We start from the raw sequence: 19,913 nt of genomic DNA, 5'->3' as shown, positions 1-19,913 counted from the left end.
GAGGCTAATCTGTTCCGTGATTCATCCACCAGAAATGTATTGACGCAGTTGGCTGAGACTTGGAAAAACGCACACTACATCCTTTTATTTATTGATTGACTTTTCACATTCTCTTGAGAGGACATTATTATTTATTTTTATAAGTAGAGTCCGGACAAATGCCAGGATTACAGTGACACATGACCCCTGTCCCCCCGCAGAGCTGTATGTGGTGTTGGTGGATTGGATTTGTATGTAGAACAGAGGCGTAGAACTGAGGCGCTACACCTGCTATTGACGAAATTCTGTTTTGTCCCCACCTTTATTGCCTGATGAAGCGGGCTGGGCCTGCGAAACGCGTTGCACTGTTTTGGGGTACCGTATAATAAATGTATTGATTTATATGAAGACAGGATCTCGTGTCTGCTTTTGGGAGGCAAGCCCACCACTTCCTCCAAGCAATTTTTAAAAATGTTATTGACTTTTATCCTGCTGGCGCCTCTGTTCTATATACAAATACTCTGTGTCCACTCCTGGTGGAGGGGAGTGCTACCCCCTTTCTTGTTTCTTTACTACAGAGAGCGACTTCTTAATCCTGAGTGAGGACATGTCTAATCTCCTCACCTGCCTATTGAGTGGTTGCCTGAATGGTAACCCATGTTTGTGAGTATAAATTCTCTCACTAAACCACTTACCAATTGTCTTTAACATACTACACCATATTGGGCTCTCGGTTTTTTCTATTTTATTGGTGGATTGGATGCACGTAGCCTATCAGTACTAACTGATCCCCCCAAAATAATGAATCTCATTCCTTACATCTAACCCTAACCCACTAACATTAATCCCTTACTTACACATAACCCTAACCTCCCTCTCTCCCCCACATAAACCCCTTACTGACGCCTGACCATGACATACTCCCCTTAACATTAACTCCTCCCTAATGCTCTAGTTAAATCGGGAAAACCAGGCAAAATAAACCTGCCCCCCACCCAAGGGGCCCCAGGTTGGCACACTATTGTTCAGTTGTAAAAACAAAAAAAAAAATATCATAAATTGTATGTGTAGTACGGATAATTCATAGAACATTAGTAGCAAAGAAGATAGTCTTATATTTTTATTTCCAGTTATATAGCTCTTTTTTATAACACCGCATCATTCTCTAATATTTGCAGTGCACAAAGTACACTTTGTATTTTAAACCATGAAACAAAGCAGAAATAATGACCCTTTGAACTTTCTTGCATTAAAACCTTAAACAAACAAAAAACCGTGAGAAATTAGGTTAAGATAAGCGCTTCAGAAAACAGCACTGTAGCCGTAGCACTGTAGATAATGGAGAATTACTGATGTTTCTTAACTCTTCCGGTACTGGAAACAATATTAGACTCCTTTCTTTGCTACCAATGTTCTATATCTACGCTGTACTACACATACAAATTATTATATTTTAAGTTTATTTTCACTTCAGATTCCCTTTAAGAATATGGTTTGCGAGTGAGATACACCGCACTCTACCAGTAGGGTGTGCTATGAGTGTGTATAATAATAACAATAACACTTCACCACCCCGTGGTGGCGCTATTAGGTAATGAAAGTATATACGTCACCCAAGTTAGTACAGAAGGCAACATGACACTGGATACAACGGAGGTAAATATCTATCTGGTCAGCAGGGCCGGTTCTAAACTTTTTGATGTCTGAGGCAAACTTGTGAGGATGCGACTCCCCCCCGGAATTGGAATGATCACAGCACCCGACAATTTGCACAACACGTTATAGCTGCAGTGAGCACCCCAAAAAACACCCTCAGTATAGGTAGGTAGCTAGTTTTAGGTGCCCCCGGTGTAGGTAGCTAGGTATGGTTGCCCCCAGTTTAGGTTGGCCAGGCACTCTCTTCACTTCCTGTTTCTGCCCCAAGACTCCTGCCACCTGAGGAAGTCGCCTCACTTGGTGGCATCATGGGCGGACCGATCCTGCAGGTCAGGTTGGGCAAGGCCACCGATTCTTCAGGTATTGCTACCCTTTCTCAAGACTGAGAGCCAGCGCCACCTACCAGCATCATAATACAGCACTAGGGGCCATATGCAATTCTTTTTTTCACCTGAGTTTTCTCCCAGGTGATATTTTCACAACTTGTAAATAAAATGCCTTTTAAACCACCAGCAACAAATACGCAAAATAATTTTGACAATGCTTTTTCACCTACTTTTTGGTACTTTTTCCATTACAGTTGAACAATTATCTGCTAGGAGAAAACTTAGGGAAAAAGTTAATTGCACATGGGCCTAGGTGTACATATTATTCAGGTGCCGGGCAGTTGGGCGCAGGGCGGGCCGAATGAATGCGCTCGCTGCTGCCACTAAACTCCCCAGTGCCGGTAAATACTACTCCCCCTCCGAGTTACAGCAACTCAGAGGGAGATGTAATTAGGGGTCTGTCGATCGCCGGATCCCTGAGTTACTCTTGCCGGCTCCGCCCAGCATAGCACTAGTCCTATGGCTATGTCCAGCTTCGGCTTCCTGCGTTGATTGCCGAAATGAACTGATTTGTACGAGTACTTTCCAAATACCACTGTGATTACTATTGTTTACTATTGTTTGTATTGTATTTATTGGTTCACCATTTTGCATATTGTTGTAATTCTCCTAATACTTGATACATTTGGTTTGCTTTGTACTCTTAGCCCTTTTTCTACACATAGTTGATTGCACAAATTCTGAAAATGGGTTCAGACACGGGACGTGTTCTAATCTGTCCAGCTGTTGAAGCACCAGGTACAAACTATTGATGGATATTGACCTAGGATTTAATTATTTTTGAAGATGGAGGAATTGTTTTTTTCAACTGATTTTTATTATGCAAGTGATGTTGATTACATAATTGATGTAAGAAAATTGGTTGTACCTTTTGTGAAAATACGGAGTGGTGCTATTTATGTGGGTGACTTACTTTCTTTTGTACGTAGTAATTAAAAATAGTTAATAAGATACTAATGGTTTTGAGCTGATCCAAAGTTTACGTTAATTTTGTGCAGCTTGGTCTTGCTTTTTACTTGTCAGTATAATAAAGAAAAAATGCTGTCTGCATCACATTTTCCATCCATTTTCCCTGCACTGCAATAATCCTTCAAATACCAAATGAAATACTAAATCATTCCTTCAAATACCAAATTAAATATGGCATCAGGTAAAAATCTTAGTGAATTGTCATTAAGCTTTTTGGTAATTACTAAACTATCACCGAAACGATCACCGCATGTGTGTGGAAATCGAATTTCACTTGGGGGGGAAAAAAAGGTCAAAAATGCTGAATGCGGTATTGGCAGTGCCAAACTTTTTGTATACTTGCAGGTAAACACCATTGTCTGAGCACCCTCAGCGCTTCGGGCTATATGAAATAATGTGCATCAAAGGACTGTACTTTTTAATTCTGTCACTAACTTACCTCCTGGGTGACAACATGGACAAAACCTGAAGATAGTGCAAGCACCAGGACAGAAAGGGAGACGGTTTCTCACCAGTAAGAATACGGCCACTAATAACATGTTCTCAAGTCTTCCTCTTCCTGGAGAAATAGTCTAGATAAAAACTGATGCTCGAAGTCTTCCCCTTTCTAGAGAAAATGAGTACTTTGGCTTGACATTAGCAGCATTTTTAGTGGCCTGAGGAAGTAGGCGTGTACCCTCAAAACATGTTGCCTGTGCAAATAAAATCAACTTCACTTAATCTCAGTAGTGTCATTGGAGAGGTAAGCCACCTCCATTTTTTATTATTTTATCCTGTTTTTAACAGAGTTTTATTCATCCTTGCAGTATCGATTTTTTTTTTGAGAGTGCGACCAATTTCCATCCAGTGTGTGGAGTGGAGACAGGTCATAGTTCTCCATCCGCTTCATGTAGTTGGTTGCCCCTTGCTGCAACCCACCTTTGTGAGTAGATTTCTTTGTCGTTTATTTCTCCAAGCCTAGTGACATATTGGCCTCAATTCACTAAGCTTTATCAAACACTTTATCAAACGTTTCATAATTTATCTCATGGGTAAAAACGAATTTTGAATTCACTAAGGTGTTATATTATGTTATATATTTATTGAACGTTTTATCAATAAAACATTTAATAAATATTTAACACTTTAGTGAATTCAAAATTAGATTTTACGCATGAGGTAAATTATCAAACGTTTGATAAAGTGTTTGATAAATCTTAGTGAATTGAGGCCATTGTCTAATGAAGAGGTTCTCTCAAGTGGGGGTTGGAAGGCGTACGTACAAAAAGGGCGCCTGGACAAAAAGGGCGCGGGGTGTAAACTCTAAATAATAATTAATCATTAATAGGGTTTATAAATATAGTGTGCTATATTTCGTTTACAAATAATGTTTAACAAAATTATAAATCATTAAATAATGTTTATGAAATCGGAAATTGTGAAAACGTTAATCTTCCCTGTTTCAAAAGTTAAACTTATAATTACGTTTATAAAAAAACCAATAATATATGTTTAATTGTTATAATTGTATATTATTGTGAATAACCGTCATTTATGGTTTGTTCTTATAATAAAATCTGAAAATATTGTTTATAAAGATGATATAAATATAACTACGTTCGTAATAAGTGTTGTAATACATTAGTAATTATTACTAAAATTTTACTAAAACTATACCTAAGCCTACTCTTACACAGAACCCTACCTGTACCTATCCCTAACCCCTAGACTCCCCTGTTGGTGCCTAAACCTAAGACCCCCCTGTTGGTGCCTAAACCTAAGACCCCCCCTGTTGGTGCCTAAGTAACCCTCCCTGTACCTACCCCTAACCCCTAGACCCCCCTGTTGGTGCCTAAACCTAAGACCCCCCTGTTGGTGCCTAAACCTAAGACCCCCCTGTTGGTGCCTAAACCTAAGACCTCCCTGTTGGTGCCTAAACCTAAGACCCCCCTGTTGGTGCCTAAACCTAAGACCCCCCTGTTGGTGCCTAAACCTAAGACCCCCCTGTTGGTGCCTAAACCTAAGACCCCCCTGTTGGTGCCTAAACCTAAGACCCCCCTGTTGGTGCCTAAGTAACCCTCCCTGTACCTACCCCTAACCCCTAGACCCCCCTCTTGGTGCCTAAACCTAAGACCCCCCTGTTGGTGCCTAAACCTAAGACCCCCCTGTTGGTGCCTAAACCTAAGACCCCCCTGTTAATGCCTAAACCTAAGACCCCCCTGTTAATGCCTAAACCTAAGACCCCCCTGTTGGTGCCTAAACCTAAGACCCCCCTGTTGGTGCCTAAACCTAAGACCCCCCTTTATTATGTGGATAATTATGTTTTACTAATTGTGGATTAAAAAAATATTTTGCAATTTACGTTACGTACTGATCGCTTTATTTTGTGAATAATAATGTTTTACAAACAGTAAGGGATAAAACTTTAAATAATGTTTTAATTATTTAAATAAGATAAATATGTTTAGTATTTTCATAAACGTTATTCGGCACGGGTGCATTTTATAAACGTAAATCACCACAAGTTCAGTTATAAATCATTAAACAGCTCCGGGCGCCGTTTGTAAACTTTATTTAGCTCCTGGCGCCGTTTATAAACTTTATTTAGCTCCGGCGCCCTTTTTTCCTACCCGGCGCCCATTAAACGCTATTTATTATGGGAGTGAATGGCGGCGCCCTTTTTGTCCACTAGCGGCATGCGCCCTTTTTTCCCAGCTCCGGTTGGAAGACCAGCCACCACTGTATCAGGCAAGTGAGGAAGCCCCATCTTTAGGTTTTTAGATCTTTGTTGGCAGCTCGCCAAGAAAAGACAGTTGGGAGCTCCAGAAGAACTTTGAGGGTTGAGATTAATGTGTAGGTGGAGGAGGCACCCCAAATATAGTGGCGCCTGCTAAAAAGAAACAAAATGGGAAAAGCATAGCTTGTATTAGACCAGGCATGGGCAAACTAGGCCCTCCAGCTGTTAAGGAACTACAAATCCCACAATGCATTTGCCTTGATGAGTTATGACTGTGGCTGTCAGAATCCTGCAATGCATTGTGGGACTTGTAGTTCCTCAACAGCTGGAGGGCCAAGTTTGCCCATGACTGTATTAGACCATACAGTTTTAAAAGAATAAATAGCTTTATTGGACACTTTAAAAAGACAACGCATTTTGCGGGTCTCTGTAAGAAGACCCCTCCTACAGGTGCTCGAGGTTACCGAGACTGTTTTTCAAGACACTGATTTGATCTGAAGAAGCAGCCAAAGAACAGCGAAACACGTTGTCTTGTAACACAGTGTCCAATAAAATTAGTCTTTTAAAACTATGTTTTTTATACATGCCAAATACCCCCCCCCCTCTTTCTTCCCCCCCTGTTTTGGGGGGTGGGGGGGGGGGTTGCAAACACCACTATCATTGGGGATACTCCTCCACCTACATATTAGAGAAAAAGTATGTCTGGTCTGCTGCTTGCAATTGAGTGGGAGCTCCAGCAAGGGCAGAGTCCTTGCCAGGCAGGTAAGTGTAGTCCTTTAGTTATTTTTACTGTACCTCTGACATAGCCATTATAAGATCTGTTGCTTGCAATGCTGCTGTACTTTGAAAGTATTCTGAATGCACAGCAGCAGAGAAACAGTTTTTGTCATCAGATATCCTGCTTCTCACAGCTCAGGCAAATAATACAGCATTATTCTTGCCTCCCTAGTCATCAGCTTGCAGTTGCTAGAGTCTCATGTTTGGTACACACAATGGGCTTGATTCACAAAGCGGTGCTAACCTACTTAGCACGTCTAAAGTCTTTAGACGTGCTAACCAGGGTGCTAAGTAGGTTAATCAATTGAGAAATCCGGTGCTAACCTACTTAGCACCCTGGTTAGCACGTCTAAAGACTTTAGATGTGCTAAGTAGGTTAGCACCGCTTTGTGAGTCAAGCCCAATGAGATTTTCTGGCATATTTACTGCCAGATCGATTATTTCTAACATATCTGATCTGATTTCCGACTGTTTTCCGATCAATTTTCCTTTCACTTCTATGGAAAATCTTTCGGAAATCAGATCAGACATGTTGGAAATAATCGATCTAACAGTAAATCTGCCAAAAAATCCCATTGTGTGTACCTAGCATAAAGCCTGGTACACACTTTCAATTATGATTGGCCAATCACTGTTCAATTTTATCACCTCCATGTAGTATGAAGGTCAACAGATATTGAATACTGTGAGCAGATTGTGTAGGTAAACCCTCATACTACATGGAGGTGGTAAAATTGGTATGTGATTGGCCAATCATAATTGAAAGTATGTACTAGGCTTTAAGACAAATGATACTATGTGATCAATCCTATTCACATTCTTGGTTATGTAAATGGCTTGCTAAAGGTGCGTAAACACGCCATACTTCAGCATACGACGGGTCCGTCAGACCCTCCCGCTGGGCGGACTTTCTGACGACAGTAGCACGTGTGTACGTGCTGTCAGCAGACTGATAAGACTTTTTCTGACAGATCCACCCAGCGGATCTATCAGAAACAGTCTTATCAGTCTGCCGACAGCGCGTACACACGTGCTGCTGTCAGCAGAACGTCCGCCCAGCAGGATGGTCTGACGGACCCGTCGTATGCTGAAGTATGGCGTGTGTACGCGCCTTAAAGTGGATCCGAGATGAACTTTTACTCATTGCATAATTGTGTTCCTTTCCTATTGTTTATAGGGCATTCCTCAAGCCAAATATGTTTTTGTTTTAATACTCTAATTCCCTATAAACTAAACAAGCCACACAGGTTTTCAGAGAGCCAAGGCACTTTCAGACAGTAGCAAGGGCTCATAGGAGCTCAGTCTGGGCAGGAGGAGGGGGAGGTATTACTAGCCAGAGATTACAGAGGCAGAGGGGAGGAGGGAGGAGAAGGGGGGGATTAGGTTTTTTTGCTCAAGATGCAGATAAGCCTGCCTTTGTGTAATGTTTACAAACAACATGGCTGATGTCATTGTATCAAAGAAAGAAATAATCATATTCTATTAAAGCTGTTTGCAGCTAGATTTGCTGTGTAAACTATCTAAACTTTAGATAAGATATATAGACAAGTTACTTGTTATAGTTAGTTTTTCATCTCGGATCCGCTTTAAGTAGCAAAGCCCCAGGACATGCACACAAACCACAAGACAAAGAACTCTTAAAGAAAAAGATCACCAACGATAGCTCTTATGGTTTTATTTTGACAGGTAGTCCAAAAGTATATCTCAAATCCAAATACACATTTAAAACCAAGCTTCACAGATCCCCACTAAACCCATTGTCCATTGTAACCTTTGCATAATAGCCAGGGGTCGGTCACTTTACAAGTACACAACAATTCATTCAGCCAACTGTGCCCTCCCCACCTACCCCTTCAACACGCCCGACCTCTAGTTCCTTGAGTCAACAACCCTTTTTGGCCTACACGATAGTTTTTAACTGGCATCTCTTCAAACACACATTATGAAGGCCAGTTCTGTTTTAAGTGCTTGTGTTCTAGGTAACTTTCTTTTTACCTATACATAGTTCAAGTTCTCGAAAAAGCTTGAAGACTCATGCTTGCGAGAAAAGTTGTAGAGGACCTTCTGCTTTTGTTGCTTAAAAAAAGAGACAGGGAGAGGGAGATTTTCGGGGGTGCGAGAAGCTTCAGATGACAAGGCGATAAAGATACTTGCAAGAAAACCAAAACCACGCTCCAAATCCGTAAGGATTCCATTTGCACCTCCCGGTGTAGAAAGACAAGCGGGAGTCGTTTAATTCCAAGAGCGGAGGACGCCTCCGATTACCTGCAGCATATCTGTTCACAAGTCTTAAGACACTTCAGATGGTGGAATTGTAACAGGTTGTCTCCCGGCCATCATTTGTAGTGCCCCCCTTTCAGCGAGGTCTGTTTGAGCATTACAGCTTAGCGACGTTCTCTTTGAAAACTCCAGTAAGTGTAGACAGCTTAAAGGCAGCCCGTGTCTCCCAACCATCGGTGAGATCACCTACGCTCAAACCTACGCGTTTTTCCAAGATTATTTCATAAACACAGTGCAGAAAGATCCAGCTACAGACGAGGCACTTTGAAATGATGATTCAGCTTCTGGATTTTTTTTATCTTCTGATGAGTATTGTATATGTTTCATGAAATATTAATCCTCCCCTTAATCTCAATGTCAGCAAAGACTGATTTACCAAGAGACTATGATAATGAGGGTGTGTGATGGGAGAGAAATTGCTCTGATGATTTCAGCTTAGTGAGATGAAGATTCAGAGAATGGACTATTTCTGAGTAGAAAATTGGTAATAAGTGCCAGGAAAGGCATTAACTATTTCAAGGCGGAATCGTAGTGAGCTTTTTGTCACATTTTTGGAAATACGGAATGAAAAAGACAACACGTACTGAAGAGGAGACCGGTGAATATGGCAGGTATGGAATTGCGCAATAACAGAAAGATGCACGTAGATGTTAGTGTCCCGATAAAAATAAACATCACTTGAAGGCTTAGCTGTTTTGGGTGGACATTTTGAGAACATATAGTGGTTGAAACACCAGTCTGAGATTTTTACGCTAGCAGTGAAGTTTTCAGAGTGGCGGCTATAACACAACTACTATTGCACTTTTTTGAATTTTCAGGATCTATGGAGTTTTGAGGTCTGTTCTTCAGTGTTTAATACCTACTTAAAAAGAAGCTGAGGCATGTGGGAGGGGGGGGGGGGCCCAGATAGAACACATAAGCATGTTTTCTGCCTCATGACATGTCTCTGTGTCTCCCCACAGCCACTCTCTGCCCCCCACCGTGGCACTATAGCCCCCCGAAATTACAACATTTGTCACTAGGGACATTCCTGCATTGCGAACAAGAGTATTGTTCCTCCCACTCACCCCACCTACCATATGATGTCACTCCTACGACGCTCCGCCTCCCCACATAGCAATAAAACACGTTGCTAGCCTGCAGACTAGTAAAGCTTCTATACAGCTGTAATGTCGTCCGAGGGATCAGATCCCAAACCCTGTTGCTTTGTACATGTGTATGAGACTTTACGGTCACATCTCTATTTTGATAATTGAATGGTGCGTGCTCACCACTAGATGGCATTCATTTCTAGAAATAACTTTTTTTGAATGTCTTACCGAAGCCGGACTAAACTCTGGATGCAAATTTAGTTCCTGACTCTGCTGCTCAGTCAGGAGCCAGAGATGCATTAAGATGAAATGGGGCCCTAGGCAAGGTAGTAGCTCTAGCTCCTCCTGATGGTCCATTATCTAAGATGGGAGAAGAGTCAAAAAAAGTGGCAGTTAGGCCTCACTGACACCCACTGGGCCCCAGGCATTTGCCTAGGTTGCTTGGTGGATGATCCTGCTCTGTCCTGCTCTGAAGCTGATTACAGTGATGCCGGTCATATCTCTATAAAATGATGTTTTGAAGTAACACCCCCCAGACCGCGGAGCAGGATGGATTACATAAACACACAGTTTCTGCTCAGCCTCCCATTCACTTGCATTAGGATCCTGGTGATTGGCGACCGGGGGCTGACAGAGCCATTCTAAGTATGGCCGTGCATTCCCTAGGCACTATCAATTCATGTCTAATAATTCAGCGTTGATGCAAATTTTATTTTAATTTTATGCAAATGTATGCTGCTTGGAACCGAATGCAGCAGTGCATGGTCCAATTTCTAACTGCATAATTTTACATGACATTAACAAAAAATGATGTCATCTTGCAATTAGTAGAGCCTCCACTGATAACTCTTTACTGGGTGGGAAACCCTTAAAACAAATTTACTATCAGACTTTAAAGAGTACCTGTCACCCCTAGAGAAACAGTGCAGGCTGGATCAGAGCAGACTAAGGGACCACACTTGAATCTGCGGGAAAGCAGCTGGAGTTTTCCACTGACGTGTGTGTGGGAAAAGCACCAAAATACCCAGAAAAAGGCACATTGTAAAACTTGACAGCAAATGTCTTATCTTTTGTACTAGGGTACATTTTTGGCCAGTTTTCCTATAACCAAAAATCACAAGCAAATTTCCCAAGTGTGATCCCTGCCTTAAGGCACATACACAAGTTCAATTTTGATTGGTTGATAATTGGACAATTTTACCACATCCATGTAATATAGAAGTGTCCATTAATGGTACAATTTTAGCACACAACCACCCTGCCAACCCAATGTTTACAACCAGATTGTTTGAAATTAGCGGCATCAGTTTTTAATCTCTTTCATGGGAGTGATCGATAACTTCTGATCGTTTCCTTCTAATCGCTTGTATCGGATGGGAAGGTCGATTAGTCATTAAAACTGTGCCATTAGTGGCTACCTTAAAGAGGATCTCCAGTGAAAATAATGTAATAAAGTGCTTCATTTTTACAATAATTATGTATAAATGATTTAGTCAGTGTTTTCCCATTGTAAAATATTTCCTTTCCCTGATTTACATCCTGACATTTACCACATGGTGACACTTTTACTGCTGGCAGGTAATGTCAGTGGAAGGAGATGCTGCTAGCTTTTTTGACAGTTGCACCCAGCTGTAAACAGCTGTTATTTCCCACAATGCAATGAGGTTCACAAACAGGAAACTGTCAGGACCATGGTCCTGATATCACACTGTGGGAGGGGTGTCACCACAATATCAGCCATACAGAGCCCCCTGATGATCCGTTTGTGAAAAGGAAAATACTTCTCATGTAAAAGAGGGTATCAGCTACTGATTGGGATGAAGTTCAGTTCTTGGTCACGGTTTCTTTTTAAGGCTGGATTCACAGTGGTCAGTTGAATAATACAAGTGTTATAATGAGTTATAATAACTGTGAACTGCAATGGAGACTAGATATAAACTTTATTCAAAGCCTGCATGCAGCGAGTTAGAATAACGTGATCAGTTACCATGCAGTGCTGTGAACAGGCCCATAGAATTGTATGGGTTTTATGGGCAGAATTACTCTGTAAAGCAAATGAGTACTGTGAACTAGCCCTTAGAGCTTACCTATACAATCTGTTTGCCCCCATACTACATGGGAGTGGTAAAATTGGGCAATCATTGGCCAATCATAATTGGATGTGTTTTTGCAACCTAAAGCCTGGTACACACCTCCAATTTTCATTGGCCAATCATTGACCAATGTTACCACTTCCATGTAGTATGAGGGTCAACAGATATTGAATTCTATGAGCAGATTGTGTAGGCAAACTACCTGGAGGTGGGTAAAATTGAAGGAGTGTACCAGTCTTTAGCGTTGCTCCTAGCTGCCCCCCAATGCCTTGAGGGCCCCTCTCTCTCCATGTCCTAAGGGACAGTACGTGAGCATGCACACCTGCACTGGTGTCATTGCGTGGCACACACAGCAAGGTTACCTTACCTGAGCAGCACCAGTGGGTTGGATGGCAGCAGCATCAGATGGACAGACGGTAGGCTTTATCAGCTCTCAGAAGAAAGCCTGGTCTTAATGGGCAACAGCGATGACTAATGTAGTGCTAATAATCCAACCTACACGCACATTTAATGCAAGCTGCATGGAGCTAGGAACTGGACCCATCAGATGCTAATTTAGGTTGGCCCAGTTTAAAGCTGCATAGAATTCACATTAAATTTGCATGAACACAGGCAAATGAGGCGGGAGGGTGGAGGGGGCTCTGGGTGCCCAAGTCCCCCCTCCCCTTCCTTTTTAAATAGGAATAAAAAGGCTTCTAACTGCAAACAGGAAGTACGCCCCTGGCTGTGATAAGCTCCGCCAAATGCATGTGGTAAGCCAAGCCCACCTCTTTTGGGAGGCTCCTCCCCATCTGAGACAGTTTGGAGTAAAAAGGTCCCATACAGGAATCCTAGTGTAGCCATCCCTGCAGTTGTGTGGGAGCAGGTAAGATGGTGTCTTCCAAATAACAGTGACCTCTCCCTCCCCAGCATTTACAGTGACCTCTCCCTCAACCCTGCACCCACAGTGACCTCTCCCTCCACCTAGGACCCATACCGACCTCTCCCTCCCCAGCACCCACATTGAACTCTTCCTCCCCCAATGGCACTCTTCCTGTCCCCAGCAGCACCCTTAGTCACTTCCCCAGCACCTAAACTGACCTCTCCCTCCCCCAACACCCACACTGACCTCTCCCTCCACCAGCACCCACATTGACCTTTCCCAGTACTTGTACCCAGCACCCACATGACAGGTGAAGGTCACATGTCACTGCAGGGCAAGGGGGTTGGTCCCCCACCACTTGTAGGTACTGCTGTAGATTTCAGGGGGGAAGCTTCCTTTTTTTAAATTGAGGACCCCTCCCGTTTGAGGACCCTCTGCCCGGCCCTGCATGGAAGTCCAAATTATTTGCCTCTTATTGCCTATCTCTGTCAGGAAGCAGGGTTGCTTCAGGACTCCTGTTGATCGTAAACCTGGCATACACATTTGATTTGATTGGCCAATCACTCTTACCATCTCCATGTGAAGGTAAGCTCTCAAGAAAAGGTAAAATTAGCCAATCATTGGACAATCAAAATTGGATGTGTGGGCCAGGCATACGGTCTGGTACACACTATCAGTTATAATTGGCCAATCACTGACTCATTTTAACCACCTCCATGTAATATAAGGGTTTACCTACAAAATCTGCTCATAGTACTCAACATCAGTCAGCCCTTATACTACCTGGAGGTGGTAAAATCAGTCCGTGATTGGCCAATCATAATTGATAGCGTATACCAGTCTTAAGAATACCTTCTGGCTGGCCTGGTTCTCGTTCTTCGTTTGCCAAAGTGCTAACAACAATGTGCAAAGGGCTGATAAAGAGTGCAGAAGCATAATTTACAACCAGAGAAAGGAGATTAAAAACACAACAGTCAGCAGAGTTCTTTTCGTCAGCTTGATTTTTGTCTCTCTCGGACAAAATCTGTGGCTAGTCTGCTGCCCCCCTCCCCCCCCACCTCTAAAAGCTGAATGGGGCACCCGTGTTTACACACCGACCATTCATAAGACAATTGTGCAGTCCTGCAATCACCTCATGCCTTCACGATCTACCGTCTGAACCGTGCTGCAGAAAATGTAATGCTGTTAAATGCTGTTGATCTGACTGAGTCTGCAGGTGCCTTAGTGTCTATTCAATAACATATTTCTCATTTATTCAAGGTCAGTGGGTATAGGTATGGAGATAATAATCCTATCAGCCTAACATCTGTATAGCGCTTTTCTGCTGTTGGACTCAAAGCGCTCAAGAGCTGCAGCCACTAAGGACGCTCTCAAGGGACCACCCTGCAGTGTTAGGAAGTCTTGCCCAAAGACTTCTTACTGAATAGGTACTGACCCTAGCCAGGATTCCAACCCTGGTCTCCCATCTCAAAGGCACAGTAACCCGCATGGAGACACTATCTTCATCTTCCCTGCATTATATTGCCACCTTGTTATATACTATAGATGCAGTTTTATGATATGCAACCCCTATTTATAGCATACCTGAACTCAGAACTTCCTGTCTGCTCTAAAAGATAAGCAACAGCATAATAACCTTTAAATAAAAACATTTATTGTTGCTGCTGATACAATAAATCTGCAGTGTGTCTACTTCATGCTTTCATGGAAGCAGACATAGAGTTAACATCCTGTGTTTAGAAATTAGCTGCTCAGCCGAGATTCAAGAGCTGGCACAGCTGAGATCAAATTACAACTTGTGATTAGGCACAGATCAGGGGGAAATTAGAAAGGCTTAACTTTCTAAATACATACAGGTTGCATTTCTCTACGTTTTCCTTCTATCCCGTACAAGAGTTCAGGTCCACTTAAATGTACGGCACTACCTAAGATGCTGGTGCTTTAGCAACAATAAATACTAACGATGTCTCTACAGCACGGCACAGTGATGCAACGGACGAGTCGCCAAAGGACAGGCTAATGGCCAATCTAAAATGACCATGTCCACAAAAACCATAAAAAAAATAAAGATACTCTAAAAGCTGTAAACAGTTTAGACTTCATAGACATAGCAGCAGCTATGATAAAAAATAAATATATATATGTACGTATATATTATTAACACATGAGGTCACATTTTATAGACAAACAAGTGGTTGTAATCTACAGCTGCTGGATGGAGAACCACAAATCTCAGCACAGCCCACAGCTGACCCCCATTATACTGTTCATAGTATGCAGCGTCATCTAGCTGCTAGCTACCACATGTAGGTTGTTTAAAGACTCAAGTGCATCAGAAATAGCAGAAAGCGGTCTGGCGGTCTATCTGCGGTCCTACAAATATCGCAGAATGCAAGTCCCATCAGATCGCCATAATAAGAGAATGCTGGGTTTTCTAGATAAACCCAGAGCTGATGATTTATCCGTTTGGGGAAAATAAACTATCGGTATGTATGGCATAAAAAATCCCACACCAAATGAACAGCACTATAGACAGAATCGGTATAGGTTACCACTAGATGAAATGGGAGGGGTTTATAAATAAGATGAGGTATTTCAAGAAAAAAAAAGGGAAAGATGTAAACTTATCTGATACATTCAGTGTGCTTCCAAAACATACCCATAGGCAATTTTAATCTTAAATCTCCCCCCCCCCCCCTGCCCCCCTGTTAAAGAACACTTGAAGTGAGAGGGATATGAAGGATACCATATATATTTTCTTTGAAACAATACCAGTTGCCTGGCAGTCCTCCTGATCTATTTGGCTGCAGTAGTGTCTGGATCATACACCTGAAACAAGAATGTGGCTAATCTAGTCAACACCTGACCTGCATATGCTTGATTAGGGTCCATGGTTTAAAGTATTAGAGGCAGAGGATCAACAGGACAACCGGACAGTTTGCATTTTTTAAAGGAAATAAATATGACATCCTCCATATCCTTCTCACTTCAGGTGTCCTTTAAAGGATACAGGAGGTGACATTTAACTTGATGAGATAGACATACTGTATATATGTACAGTGCCAAGCACACAAAAAAACTATGCTTCATTCCATTTTTTCTTTTCTCTGCATGAAAGAGTTAAAAATTAGGTATGCAAGTGACATTTTCTGTCCTGGTCGGGACCTGGTCAGACTATAGCATAACCCTCACTCTTAAGGAATTACAGCCATAAAACACTTTCCTGGATTCTGAGAGCAGGGAAGAGATCAAAAGGGTGAACAGTTCATAGGTTTTAGCTCCGGCATACTGCAATGAATGTGTCATTGAGCAGAAACAGTAAAAACTTAAAAAAGTAGATTTAAAAATTAAATAAGACTGGGATATTTAAAAAAGTTAAAAGTTATTTTTAGGAGAAGGAGGAGAGATACAATTGTTTATCTCATTAGTTTATTTTCACCTCGTGTTTCCTTTAAAGGGGTATATCTATCTTAGGTTTCTTATAAATATATATTACTGCAAAAATAACAATATATTTCGATATTATCAAAGAAAATAAATTTGGAGCTTTGGGGGCATACGTAAATTTAGGATGTTTTAAGATGTGCAGTGGAGGGTGGAATGAAACTGCAGATACGTTCTGCTGTAGTAAAAATAGCTTATTTGAGACTCCCTTTGCTTCAGCTACAGAGAGTTAACTGGAATGAATTTCCTGAAATGGCACAATGAGAGGCGAGACACATGCTTGCACATGTTGACGGCTGAAGAGCCTATCCACACTTCCCGAAATTCATCCCGTAGCAGCAAATGATCTCCTTGAAAGTCTTACGCATCTCCAAGCTGCGGAAAGCATAGATGAGCGGGTCAATGACGGAGTTGCACATGATGAGGATTAAGTACGTGTTGAAGTAGGCACCGTAGCAGACGCAGTAGGAGTTGCCGGGGCAGGAGATGATGAGGATGAGGTGGAGGAAAAAGGGTGCCCAACATACAACAAAGACCCCCAAAAGGATAGTGATGGTGATCGCACCTTTCATGCATGTCCGCTGTTGCACCACACCATCGACGGGTAAGGCGGCAATCCGCTTGACGTGGAGGCGGGCAAACAAGAACATGTGGACATACATGGTAGCCATGAGGACAAGCATGGTGAAGAACATGGTGATGAGGCACACAATAACAGTTTTGCTTTCAGAGTAAACAATGAACACAATGCCGCAAATGATGCAGGAGACCCAGATGACCATGATCAAAGCCAAGGCTTTCTTCACCGTCATGATGCTGTGATACCGCAAAGCGTAGAAAATAGTGATGTATCGATCTATAGCGATCACCAGGAGGCTGCAGATAGAAGCCACCAAAGAAATGCAGATCAGTGAGTCAAAGACATCATCGAGCTGCTGGAGAAGTTTATCACCGATGTCCAAGTATTTGTTCTGCACGGCAATGACGATGGTCTCCAGGGCGTTAGACACGCTGACCAGCATGTCAGCCACAGCCAAGCTGCAGAGGAAAAAGTACATGGGGGAGTGGAGGTTCTTGTTCTTCAGGATGGCCAAGATGACCAAGATGTTCTCCAGCAGGCTGATAATCCCCAAAGTCAGGAAAACCTCAGTCTTGATGAAGACTTGTTCACAAAACTCAATGCTGATGTTGTTCAGCAAAAGGGTCTCGTTGAAGTCCAAAGTGGCATTGAACTGCACAGCATGAATAAAGAAGAGGTCGTTGGATGTATTCATAGCTGAAGCCAAGAGTATTTGTTCTCCAAGATTAGGGTCAAGACTCTTCTATTCAAAAGGTGAGCCACTAAGCATGCTTATGCAAAGATCATGCTTTAAACTGTTCACAGTTGAACTAATTCAGGCAAAGTGAATTTTCCTTTCATGAGTGCGCAGAGTTAGAAACCTTCAACTTTGCAGAGAAGCAACAGCAGCAGAAGCAGCAGCCTCCTATTATAAAGCATTAGCTGTGGTTGTGTGCATTCAACGGGTTGCTACAGCAATCCTTTGCTCTCGCTACATTACCTCTGAGCATAGTCTGCAACTGTTATAAAGCAAAGAAGGAGAATAACCCCAGATTCTCATATTCATTGACACTTCAGACTCCTCCTTATGCTCCAAGCACACTAAACCCATCCACTTATAAGGCTGGTATAGTAGTGAGTGACAGCCTGCTGCAGCAGGTGCTACGATATCAAAACATCTCTACCTTCTGGGAAGAAGAGGTTTGGCGCCCTCTGCAGTCCAGAAACATTATAGAAATGTTATTTGGTGGTTTTTAAATCTCTAACCAGCTTTAAAGGATGATGTAAGACTATAGGTTTCCATCACTGCTGGCATTTTGGATGGGGTATCGATCGCAATGATGAATGTTCTCCGAGAGGAAGAAATATTTATGAGCTCAGAGAAACTTCTGCGATAGGCTTGAAGAAACTTTTTAAAAAGAAGATAGGAGTTATACTACACTGCCAAGGGATTCCAAGCAATGTTTACAACAAAAATTGTTGTAAATATTATGAACAGATGGAGGAGTTACCTACACGTGTCCTTAACCACACCCATAGGAGGCACTAAAATATTTTCTGTTAAGATACTCTGAGGATATTGGCGTGGGGCCGTTATTCCAAAGATATTAGTGCCAGGTGTTTCAAAAAAGGTTACTGTGGTTAAAATTTTCATTGAAATAATTTTTCTTTCATTTTTTTTCCTTCCCCACTTTTAACCCTTCCTGGGAGTGTTTAAGGGGTACTAATGAAAAGTTTTAAATATTTTAAAATATTGGTTTTCCCACCATGGGACTATGACTCTGCAGGTATAGGGTGGGGCTGGTTTTCCTATCATGGGACTTTTATTCTGCAGGTATAGGGTGGGGCTGGTTTTCCTATCATGGGACTTTTATTCTGCAGGTGTAGGGTGGGACTGGTTTTCCTAACATGGGAATTTTACTCTGCAGGTATAGGGTGGGACTGGTTTTCCCACCATAGGACCTTTACTCTGCAGGTATAGGGTAGGGTGGGACTGGTTTTCCCACCATGGGACTGGTATTCCCACCATGGGACTTCTACTCTGCAGATATAATGTAGAAACGAGGCTGGCACCACCAGCAGTAGAAAAGTAAAAAATTAGCTCTTTATTGATCAGTCATTAAAATGACAGCATGGTCAAAAAATAAGGCTTTGGCAGCGACAGCCCGCTGTTTCGAGCTGTTATAGCTCTTTCTCAAGCCGGTCAGCCCATAAAATGCTAGCAACAATGACCACACACTTATATACTGGTCTATGCATCAATTAGCCAATCATTTCAAAATCAGAAACACCAATCAGAGTGCAGGGACGTGTGGATGGACCTGATGGGGAACAGGCAGTGTGTGATGTCATCAGAGCATACCTCCCAGTCAGCTGACCAAGGACAGCCCATAGCAGCATGGAGTAGAGACCTCCACATGCAAAGGCAGGAAGTGCATTGTAAACAAAAATCACATGCACCAAAAGGGACAGGCTCCATCAGCCCACCCATCAAAATACAGCATGGTATACGCGTACAAATGTCCGCATAGTACGCGTCCCATAGACGCGATATCAATGCATAACAGCCGCCGCAACTCGCCATCCAAACGCATTATCAAAAGGATGCGTACAAAAAGACGCATGATGCGTAATATTGGACGCAAGATGACGCATACCGCTCATAATGCCAACGCAATAATAATGCGTACAAACCAATGCAAAAACGCCCTCTGGACGCATAACCACAACGTGGATGCGTACAAAAAGATGCATAACGCGTGATACCAAACGCAACATAGTCGCATACTACTCATAATACCAATGCTGTATTAATGCGTAAAAACCGGCGCAAAAAGGCCTTCCGGACGCATAACCATAGAATGGATGCGCACAAAAAGGCATATAGCGCATAACCTCATGGCAGAACCCAAATCAAGTCCCACCATGAACTAATGCACAAAATTATACACGTGGAAATCGCATAACTGAAAAAACAGTTCTCAACAGGCCACAAAGTTCTTCCCTCCATCAGCTCGCAGGGACTACAGAAAAAAGGAAAAAGAAAAACACATCACTGCAACAAATATCAAAATGTTCAAAAATATTATAGTGCTCCCAAC

The 19,913-nt window shown here is 42.3% G+C and overlaps 1 protein-coding gene and 1 long non-coding RNA gene across 3 annotated transcripts in view; both read right to left on the bottom strand.

Moving 5' to 3' along the window:
- Window positions 1-19,913, bottom strand: part of LOC137541206 (uncharacterized) — a 426,898-nt gene that overhangs the window by 186,805 nt on the left and 220,180 nt on the right. The gene's annotated exons all lie outside the window — the stretch shown is intronic.
- Window positions 16,559-17,527, bottom strand: MC3R (melanocortin 3 receptor). The gene has a single exon (XM_068264548.1). It carries the CDS (start codon window positions 17,525-17,527, stop codon window positions 16,559-16,561), a length of 969 nt encoding a protein of 322 aa, XP_068120649.1.

This window comes from Hyperolius riggenbachi, chromosome 12 (genome assembly GCF_040937935.1).
Source record: "Hyperolius riggenbachi isolate aHypRig1 chromosome 12, aHypRig1.pri, whole genome shotgun sequence".
NCBI classification, from domain to species: Eukaryota; Metazoa; Chordata; class Amphibia; order Anura; family Hyperoliidae; genus Hyperolius; species Hyperolius riggenbachi.
This window is presented reverse-complemented; position numbering and strand designations above follow the sequence as displayed.

Bases quoted from the DNA above. Each gene is read 5' to 3' on its own strand.
- MC3R (XM_068264548.1), bottom strand. From the start codon at position 17,527: ATGAATACATCCAACGACCTCTTCTTTATTCATGCTGTGCAGTTCAAT.